Source organism: Podarcis vaucheri, assembly GCF_965113315.1.
Source record: "Podarcis vaucheri genome assembly, chromosome: 7".
NCBI classification, from domain to species: Eukaryota; Metazoa; Chordata; class Lepidosauria; order Squamata; family Lacertidae; genus Podarcis; species Podarcis vaucheri.
This window is the reverse complement of record NC_138765.1, coordinates 66,380,427-66,391,299: the sequence shown is the minus strand read 5'-3', so window position 1 is coordinate 66,391,299 and position 10,873 is coordinate 66,380,427. Positions and strand designations below refer to the sequence as shown.

The 10,873-nt window shown below is 47.1% G+C and overlaps 1 protein-coding gene across 1 annotated transcript; it reads left to right on the top strand.

Moving 5' to 3' along the window:
* Positions 1-2,256: 2,256 nt before the first annotated feature.
* On the top strand, positions 2,257-9,129 carry LRRC47 (leucine rich repeat containing 47). The gene is made up of 7 exons (XM_082233411.1): positions 2,257-2,976; positions 3,591-4,046; positions 4,656-4,772; positions 5,337-5,452; positions 6,413-6,515; positions 7,368-7,457; positions 7,950-9,129. Exons 1-7 carry the CDS (start codon positions 2,272-2,274, stop codon positions 8,184-8,186), a joined length of 1,824 nt encoding a protein of 607 aa, XP_082089537.1. The 5' UTR covers positions 2,257-2,271; the 3' UTR covers positions 8,187-9,129.
* The last annotated feature ends 1,744 nt before the right edge of the window (positions 9,130-10,873 follow it).

The following is a 10,873-nucleotide window of genomic DNA, read 5'->3' as shown; positions in this document are numbered from 1 at the left end:
GTTGGGGTTTTCAAGACTTAAGTTGGATAGCTTGCCATGTTGCAACTTAGCCATGCTGTATGGTTTTGTAGGAAATGAGCAAATTGCTGGATAGCAGGCCTGATTCCAGAGTTTTGCACTCCTTTTATTACATCAACTTGCACACAGGTTTGTACTGCTCTGATAATAAAGGTCTATATTTCAACAAGGAGTGGTAGTGATTCTTTTTCTCTTTTTGAAATATATCTTTATTTCTGTGTTTATTGTGTTCTATATGTAGTCCCCCATTCCAAAGATTTGGTACTGGTTATGCTCTGCCCTGTCCTTGCCACCATAGCCCAATTCTATAATAAAAATATTAAAAATTGGACTGTTTAAAGAAAAGGCACACAAGCTCAGATTTGGGTGAATCTCCAGAGGAAGGGAATTCCACAGAGAAGAGCAGCTAAGAATTCTGCTTAGCCTTGTGGGTCTGATTTGCGCATAGAAGTTAAGCTTTGGGCAGCATTTTCAGCTGATGTTGAAGTCCGTAGCATAGTGCAGATCAGGTAGTGCAGAGGTGGTCTGTGGACCTTTGATGATATCAGGTGGTCCACAACAAACTTGCAAACATTTGAGAACATTGGTGTTTGGCTCAGCACTTGATTTATTTTACTGGACAACAAAGATCAAGTCTGTGTTGATCAGGGCCAAAATTTCAAGCTAATAAGGACTACTGACATGGCACTGATTTTTGACAATGATGCCAGCACTTAAGGAAAAAACATTTGTTTTTAAGCCAGATGAAAATCTGTGGCTTTTTAAATAGTATCACTTGTATATTACATAGTTTTTATTGGTCACATTCTGTCAGCTGCATTTGTGTTTTTCATTGGATGCAATCTAGCCAACTCTTCCTGTTTCATTATTATATTGGCCACAGATAGCTATGTGCTGGTAAGGGTTTCACAGGATGGAGTTAACTGAAAGGTAATACCTGCTCCCATATAGTACATTATAGAACTGAGTTTCTCATCCATTAAAAAGGGGTGCATCTGTTCCATTAGAAAGGCAAGACTAGTTGTTAAAATATTAGTTGGGTGTAAACTTTATAACATGTATGCATGTGCTTTGATGTGTACTACAACAGCAAAAGTTTGCTAAGTGGTCGGATGAAACACCCATCAACTTTCAAAAGATGGAATGGATGGGTAGGACAAAAGGTTTGGGAACCAGAGATCCTTGTCTGGAGATCCCAGAGAACCTTTGCCAGTCAGTAAAAACTATGTGCAATGGACAAGCTTTCTGGCTTGGCATAAGGCAGCCTCCTGTGTCCCTGTGGTCTTCCAGAGATTGGACTGCAACTCCGATCACTGGTATCTCTGTGATCAGGCTGGAGTGAGCTGGAATGGAGCAACATCTGGATGGCCATAGCTGCCCAATCCCTGACATAGTGGGACATGGGCCTGAAGGCTTTTTAAAAGATACATCCAGGCTTATTGAGCCGTTGTTTCATCACCTGCACTTTGAATTGGGCCCTGCATGCATCAGGGAGGCAGTTCAGATAGCCACCATTCGGCAGACATTTCTTCAGAGTACGCAGACCACTCGGACCATATCTATATGGACAAACCACCATATAGAGAATCACAGAATGTGCTTTGGGCACTTTTAAATGAATGATTATTTTCACACACAAAATTATTGAATTTTAATAACAAACAGTGTTAATTTAAATTGATTGTTATGGCAATTGCAAATCAGCTCCTCGGTTAATTCCAATCAAACATAAAAGGAAACGCAGGAAGCCCGATGTGATTGCCCGCTATCCTTTCGGGCGCACCGTTTTCGTTTATTTGACAGCCATAGAGTTTTTAGTATAGGGCGGTTTACATCCGGTGAGGGGCAACCTATGCAGACAACCATAAAGATACCATGGAAGTTGGATGTTGGGCTAGAGCGGCCTCTTCATTGTATTACCGTGCAAATGAGCAAGGGAAGCGGCAACTGGATGTCCCGTATCTACATGCTTTTCACGTAATATTTTTACTTCTGAATTCTACATTTGAAAATGTAACGCGCTGGGGCCTGCTGAATGGCGGGAAATAAATTTAAAATTACAATCAAATCTTTTTTAAGGATATCACCCATATGCGCCACACACACGTCCGCCCGCTTTTCTGCGCCCACTTCATAAGACTATACAGTATAGGACATTTCGCCATTTCCTATTTTTTCTGTTACTGACGGCACAGGAAGCGGAAGCGCTGCTGACGCCGGAAGCGGAAGCGGCTGTGCCCAGCAGAGAGAAAGATGGCGGCGGCGGTAGCAGTGGCGGGAGGGGAAGACGAGGACTGGCCGGAGGTGACAGAGTCCGGCCGGCGGGAGCTGAGCCTGGAGTCGGGCGCCGCCCTGGAGCGGCGTGTGCAGGCCGCCGGGGGCCGCTTCCCGCGGGCTCTGGGCTCCCTGGGGGCGGCGCTGCGGTCGCTGGAGGTGCGCGGGGGCGGCTGCGCGGCGCTGCGTGAGCCGGGGCCGGTCCTGGGGCTCCTGACGGGGCTGCAGACGCTGGCGCTTCCCGGCTGCGCGCTGGGCCCGTCGGGGCTGACCCAGGCCGGGCGCCTCTTGCCGGCCACGCTGCGCACCCTCGACCTCTCCGGCAACGGCCTGGAGGAGCTGCCGGCGGAGCTCGGCGGGACCGGGGAGCCCCAGGTGGTGGTGGTGGTGGCGGCGGCGGCCAAGAAGGGCTCCCCTGCCGCCCTGCCTGAGCTACGCCTCCTCAACCTCCGCCGCAACCGCCTTCGCGAAATGGGGCCCGGCCTGGCTCGCTCCGCTCCGGCCCTCCAGGAGCTGCTCCTAGGCGGGAACCGCCTGCGCTCCCTACCCGGGGGGCTGCTTCCCACGGACGACGGAGGTGACTCCCGCCGCGCCGCCCCTTTAGCACTGCTGGGCACCCTGGAGGCGGCGGGCAACGAGCTGGAGGAGCTGAGCCCCAACATTTCCCGCCTGGCCTGCCTCAAGGTAAAAGCCCTCGGTGCTTCCCAGTTTCTGCTTTTGTAATTAAACACTAGGAATAATGATGGAAAGCAAAAAAAAAAAAAGTTTTACAAATAAAAGCAACTCTTAATATACAGTAACAATGCAAGACATAATTCAGCATGCATGAAAAATGATGACTGTTCAAGACATCAATGTTTCTTGAGATGTTGATGATGAAAATTGTCCATCCCAGAGCACTGCTTCTTTTGCTGCTGCCATTCACACATAAAAATGTAGAGGTTGTCAGGAACGGGTGTGGAGCCCTATTATGAATGCATGAATAGCGCTGAGGTTTCTGCAATATACGGAAAAGCAAATGATCAGAGCAGGGAATGGGCTCATTGGCAGATCTACTTTGCACGCGAAAGGTCTCAGGTCTGAAACCAGAGAGCTGCTGCCAGCCAGTGTAGACAGTGCCGAGCTTGATGGACCAATGGTCTGATTTGGTATGGCAGCTTCTGTACTCACATTGGCTTGGGAGTTTTTATTGATACACAAAATGTTTTTCATTGTTGTCCGTCAGTAGACAGAACTTAAGATAACTCTTCTAGTGTCTGAATTAGAAGACAACCACTTAATATACTTTCCCCCCCTAGACTTTGGATGTTTCCAACAACAAATTATCGGAAATCCCTGTGGAGTTGGCTGACTGCCCTAAGCTGAAGGAAGTCAATTTAAAAGGAAATGCCCTCAAAGACAAACGGCTTGAGAAGATGGTAAATGGTTGCCAAACAAAATCTATCCTGGAATATTTGCGTGTCGGGGGTCGAGGGGGCGGCAAAGGAAAAGGCAAGCAGGATGGTGCTGAGAAGGAGGAGATGAGGAAGAAAAAGAGAGATAAAAACAAGAAAAAGGGCAGTGATGCAGAGGATGAGGTGGAAGAAACCCAGAAGCTGCTAGTGAAAGTTCTCCATATCTCTGAGAATCCAGCTCCATTGGTTGTGAAAGCCAGCCCTGGTGTCAAAGACGTCCGTCCCTATATTGTGTGCTGTGTAGTGAAAGGCATGAACTTCAAGCCCGGCAATGCTTTGAAGAGGTTTCTTTCAGTTCAGGTAAGGTTCGAAAGGCGATACCACTTGCTTCTGGGCATGGCCCAGCTTCAGAGGGGGATGTCCTTTGATTCAGTTAGTTGTAGATTAGGTTTCCCCAAGTAAAGATAAACCTCCCTCTCAGAAGTGAAATGGGGGGTAGCCCTACTTTGAGCACGGTGGAAGGGAAAGCAAAAGGGGCATCTCCAAGCCCAGGCATGCGGGTGGTAACTTTGCCTCCCACTAGCACAGGACAGTTAAGGGTGTATGGCTCCCCTGATCAGAAAGAAGTAGATCCTGGGGGTCCTTGTCTGCCCTCAGTGTGGTAGAGGAGAAAGGGCCAGATTGTTACACTCTGTGGAATGCCTTTCCATCAGAGGTCAAGGATTTGAGTAACTATATAACCTTTAGAAGACACCTGAAGGCAGCCCTGTCTAGGGAAGCTTTTTAATGTGTAATGTTCTATTTGCTTTTATATGTTGGAAGCTGTCTAGAGTGGCTGGGGCAACCCAGTCAGATGAGCAGAGTACTGATGATAAAATTGTCGTTATTGTTAGCACACTCCTTAAAGTTAAGCCTGTTGTTGTGACTCTTCAGCACAGCCTTGTTTTAATGACACATCTTACACTTCAGACCAAACTCCACGAGGACATCTGCGAGAAGCGAACAGCAGCCACCATCGCCACACATGACCTGCAGCTTGTGAAAGGTCCTCTTCTCTACGACGTTCGGCCGCCAGATGAATTGAAGGTAGGCTGACAGCACCAAGATTAGAAAGCCTTTCAGAATGATACCCCACAAAGGGACAGCAGCAGGCAGCTGGTGCTGTTGTGCATGATGGTTATCTGAAAGACAAACCTGCCCAGCCTCTGAGATCTTCAGGAGAGATGTTCTCTCAGTCCTGCCACCCTTACAAGCAGGCTTTTTGGGGCACGGGAGAGTGCCTTCTTAGTGGCTGCTCCCAGGGTTTGGAACTCTCATCCAAGAGTAGCTAAACTGGCTCCCTCCTTGGCATCCTCCCACCAGCTATTGAAGACTTTCTTATTCCAACCGTTTGGGAACTGAGTGTATTTTTTAACGAAATAACTTTTAAATAGTGCTGTGCTCTTTTTACTGTCTGTATTTTAATAGATCTGCTTTTATACTGTTGTAATTCTTTTAGCATTTAATGACTATGTTTTTAATCTGTGTTTTTGAATTATTACCTGTAAGGCGCATTGAGTCCCAGTCTGGGAAAAAGGTGGGATATATATCATTAATAATAACAACAGAAACTGACTCCAAGACACTTCTGGCCTTGCATTCATGTTGCAGATCATCCCCTTGGGCCGGAAGGAAATCAAGGCCAAGGACCTCCTCCGTCAGCTGCAGTCGGAGGCCGAGGAGCAGCGGAAGCAGAAGAGGAGGCAGAATATATCCGGACTGCACAAGTAAGTCTGCACCTTAAAGCAGAGCACATCCCTTGAAATCTTGCACAGAGGGCAGGCAAGAGCCAGGAGGGGTCCATGGGGAAGGGAAGCAGGAAGCGTCCTCAGAACAATCAGGATGGTTTGGAGCGGGAGCAGGAGGTCTGTGTCTTTGGAACTCCCTCCCCCAAGAAGGCTCCCCGAAAAGTCCTTTCTTTTCATTCTTTATTTTATTTAAATCACTAATGTCCTATGCTATAGCTGAAAGGGCTCCCAAAATCTCTTCTGGTCCAGCGTCCTGTTCTCACAGCATCCAGCCAAATTCCTTTGAGAAGCCAGTAAGCGGCACTCTCATTTTGCATTTCTTACTACAGAAAGTATTGATCTGATGTATAGAGATCTTTCCTATTAATTCAAGAGTGTTCTGGAAGCTTCTCTGTGTGAAAGAAACAAGCAGAAGGTTCATGATGTTTGGCTTATACCTTCAGAGAAGCTGAGTACAGCTGGCTTAAATTGGTTCTGTTTTTTCTTTCTTTTCCTTCTGATGTGGTGTTCTGTACATTGCATGCTATAGTGTTACTAGGCTGCAACTGGACAGTGCCAGTCCTGAATGTTTTGGATTTGTGACCATTATGCTCATTTGCCTTCAGTAGCAGTAAAGCTCTGCTGGATGAAATATTAATTGCCTCTGGTCTATTTTTTAATCCTGCAATGTGTTTAAGTTTTTTTCTTTGCTAACTCTACGTCAGAGTTCTGCTATGGATCAATATTGAGTAGAATTCCATGACACTCTCCCCACTTGCGATTCCCAGCAACTGATCTTCAGAGGTTTCTTGTCTGTGTTTTCACAGAGCTGTGTTTTTTTTTTTTTTAAAAAAAAGAATACATTGAGTCAGAAGCAATTCTTATTTTTAAACCTCACATGTGTATTTGCACTCCCCATCCCCTAAGTAGCTTCCATTTTCTTATTCTACCCTTGATCAGGTACCTCCAGTTACTGGATGGGAAAGAGAATTACCCCTGCCTGATTGACAACGAAGGTGCTGTGATTTCTTTCCCGCCAATCACAAACAGCGAGAAGACAAAGGTACAGATGCTGTGACTTGATTGCGGGCCAGGCTGTACATTTTCTAGGAAAAGTCTGTTCTGTGATCTACATAAATTGGGGAGGTGCGATGGGTTTGCTTCCCCCCTCTTCATACTTCCCAGTTGAGGTTTTGGGTGAAGTGCTTGCTGTGCCACGGAGGGAAGGAGCAGGGGCTGTTGCAAGAGGAAAAGTGGTCAGGCGCTCCCACCTACTGCTTCTCCACTGCCTGTCGCATCCCTGGAATTTCAAATGCAGATCTGCTTCCAGACACTGTTCCACCCTAAAAAGAATTAGGTGCCCATGTTACAGTGGTGTATGCTTTTCTGAACCTAAAAAGATGCCTACAGAATCAGGCCAGTGGTTTATCTAGTCCAGCAGCATCCTTTTCTCACATTGGCCAGCCGGATGCCTCTGGGAAGCCCACAAGCAGGACTTAAGTGCTGCAATTCCCAGCACCTGGTATTCAGAGGCATCCTGCCTCTTGACAGTGGAAGGAGAGCTTAGTCAGTGTGGTTGGTAGCCAGTGACAACATCATCCTCCATAAAATGGCATATTCTGTAATTTGGGGATTAACACAGGCTTAACTCTGCAAAAGTTGTTTTCTCACAAAGTATCCCCTCCCCAAGCTGAATTTCAAGAAGGTTCTCAATCTACAGCATGCCTTTCAAAAAATCACTTTTACCTACATTTGCCAGGGAGGGGGGTTAGTAACCACCAAAAGAGAGAGAACTGGCACCTGTAATTATTTTGACTGTGTGTCTGTGAATGTTACTGACCTAAAATGATACTCCATGATGCTGTCCTTCGTAGCTCAGTTCCATCTGGCATTTCCCTTTCTTCTTCTTTTTAAGCTTGGGAAAACCACCTCTGATGTGCTTCTGGAAGTGACAAGTGCCACAAGCCTGCAGACGTGCAAGGATGTGATGGACACCCTCATTTTAGTAAGGAGTCCCTCTGCTTCTGCCCTCTCCTCCTCATTTTGCACCCACACTTCACACTTGCAGGGTCCTGATTTATCTATTGGAGGCAGTTACGGGATTCACGGTTTAAAAGCAAAGCCCAATGTGCAAAATCAAATCACCTCTTTGTGGTTCTCTTCAGCCACTGTCCATCAGGTCTGTGGCCTTTACATATGCAGCTCTTGCACCCAGGACCTGTACCTAGTTGTCCATGCAGGACACACACACACACACACCCCTCCTTGTGTTTTGAAGTCTGCCTTCTCATATCCCTCCACTTTCCATTTTAGCATCTTCTGCCCGCCTTTACCCTAAAATGCTGCATTCTGGATTCATAGCAGCGTCATGTTGTCTCCTGGGCCTCCAGTCCCATAATAACTGAAGGGAAACCTCAGGTTCTGAGCTGGGGAAAACATTGCCATAACTCTTGAGTAACTCTCTCTATATGTTGCAATCTTCATTCCTTCACCACAGAAAATGGCGGAGCTGAACAGATCCACTTCAGAGAATACAGGCGAAGACCTGGATTCAGATCACGAATCAAATGACACTGCCGGGCATGAGAATTCAAGGCTTGAAGGCATTTCCAAGACCCTCCCTCTCGTTTTGGAACAGGTTCGGGTCGTGGACAAGGACGGGAACTTAAAAGTCCTTTATCCATCAAAAACTGATTTCAGTATGGTCTCGTCCCTCATGACAGTGATTCATTAAGCGCCTTTGGTTTCCTTTCCCTGTTGTGGGGCACGCTAGACAGCATTTGTGAGCAGCCTCCCCTTGCAGGATTTTATCGTTTCTTTAACTTGTCAGCCAGAAATCCAATGCTGTGCTTTGGAGAGGGCTTGGTTGACAGCTAAAAGCAGAGTTTTTGTGATCTCGAGAGAGACTCGAAGACCTTCTACCCAAGCCAGGGATCCACACGGATCTCTTGAATAAAGGTGCAGGATCATATTTATTTTAATGAGACACACTAATATCCACGTGGCATAATGGTACTCTATAATCTCTGCATAATTGGGCATCGGGGCCAGGTAGGAAGCTTTGTGGGTGTGAGAGACACACCCACCCTCACCTGCCACCACCACTGTAATCAGGTGTTGTGCTTTCTAGCAATACAGATGTGGCCTGCTATTGCTTCAGACTCTGAAGCCTGCTTTGTAACCTTGACCTGGGTGGTGGTGCTGCTGCTGCTGCCGCCCTCTGAAGTCCTCTTCTCCCCATGACACTCAGGTGTCTTCCAGAGTATGTGAGAGGTTGCACTGACACCCAAACTCAGTTTATGCCACGCTGGCTTTTCTTCACATCTTGCCAGCAGAGTAGCATGAAGCCATACAAACAGGCCTGCAGACTTGTGTGTGTTGGGGAGCATCTACCCCACCCTTCCTCCCTCGTGCCACGTAGAAAACTCGGTTTTTGAAACTGACGCTTCTTTCAAAATCAGTGGTTTGCCATTGGGAAGAGCCATGAGCTGCTCTCCACAGGGGCAACAAAAAGTTGGTAATAACGCAGGACCATGTACACAACCCCTCTGGTTGTGCCTAAAAGGCCTGTATCGTGGTCCAAGTTTCTAGCCTTCATTGATTGCATGGACGAACTGGGAAATGTAACAGCCAGTGATGCGGGGGGGAAAGAGTACAAATAAAGGAGAAAATGACAAGTGTGCGAACTTCCATTCATTATTTCAGTTTATGCTGAACTTTTCCTCCAAAGGGCCTGATCAGATTTTTTTTCATGTCACACCGTAACAGTTTTAACAGTAATATCGCATACCCACTCTGTGGCGCTAGTCCCTTCCCAGCGTGTTTATCATGGATCTGTAATCAGCCTGAGTTGTGCTCCTTTTCATTGGGGGCGGGGGATGCCATCATCTTATTCAGATTCATAATAAGAGTGGGGATAGAGGCAGCAGTGGCTGTTAATTTCTGACCCAGCCCCCTTAAACTTTTCTTCTGGGCTGGCTGTCTTCGTAGAATCTTAGAATTGTAGAGTTGGAAGGGACCCCAAGGGCCATCTAATCCGACCCCCTGCAATGCAGGCATCTCGGCTAAAGAATGCATGTCATGTGGCTATCCAACCTCTGCTTAAAAACCTCCAAGAAAGGAGAGTCAACAACCTCAGGAGAGTAACCTGAGCCCTGCCAGAAGAAGTGCCTGTCCGTGCTACTTTGGGGCCATGAATCTTTCTCACTCTTGAGGGCCACATTCTTATTCAAGCAGCCTTCTGGGGGGCACATTGCCAGTGGTGGCCAGGGCCACGGTCAAAAGTGGGTGGAGCAACAGGCATGACTTTGCACAGTAAGCTTGTTTCTATGCCCCTCTCTATCCTCCAGGCAAGTAAGAAGCTTTGAGCCAGTGCTGCATGGTGGTTAGAATATCAGACAAGGGCCTGGAAGACTGGGGTTAAAATCCCCACTCAGACATGAAGCTTGCTGGGTGATCTTGGGCCAGCCATTTGCACTCAGCCCTAACTACTTCACAGGGTGGTTGTGAGAACAGTATGGGGAGAACTATGTAAGCCGCCTTGAGCTCCTTGGAGAAAAAGGTGAGGTGCAAATGTAATTAATCATCATCCCCAGAATTTAAGGGCATTTCAGCAAGGCAAAAACACTCACAGAGGGTGCAAAGCAGAGCCTGTATAGGTGCGTCTCTAGGGAAAGACCCAAGAGCCAGAGAAAAAAGTGTGGCATTCCACATTGGACCCTGTGTCAAGCTTTCTTACGCTGGGTTGAGATGAACTCGGCTCCAAATTAAGCTGAAGGACTGCTGTAATCAGAATTTGGTTTAGCAATGGAGGGTGCTCCCATATTTTCAAGAGTGACGGGAAACCCTTAACTACCATCAACCCCAGTGGGGTTCAGTGAAGTTCAACAAAGTTTTGTGCATGGGCACAGGCTCCCCATCACTCTCTTAAGGCATTCGGCTATTCTTAAGGTCGTGATTTCTGCATAGCTGGTAGTTTGAGGGAGGGCATCAGAATGGCAATTTGATCCATTTAAAAATAAAACCAGGATTTGTGTTGGGGTGGGTGGGAGAATGAGAGGTCCATTAAACTAGAGCATTTGACGCGTTCCCAGCGAATGTTTATGTAAGTGAGATTTCCAGAGGACCTTCAAAAGATTTTTCACGGGCCCCTTGAGGGTCAGGGGGGAGAGGAAAGAAATTAGCCTAATATTAACAGAGAGCAGTTTCCAGCCTCTCCTGAAGCCGGCCCACCCTGGTGCATGTATATACGGGATCTTGTGTGGTCTTTCTTCTCTCCACCAACGCCCCCTGCCTCCTGAAAGCCTATGGTCAATAACATTCAAGAGTCAAAGGTTCAGGATCTCTAAATAAGGGCAGGCTTAATAGGATTGTTTTGAAGTTTTTGCTTAAGAATATTAGAGATCCCTGAATCAACGACTA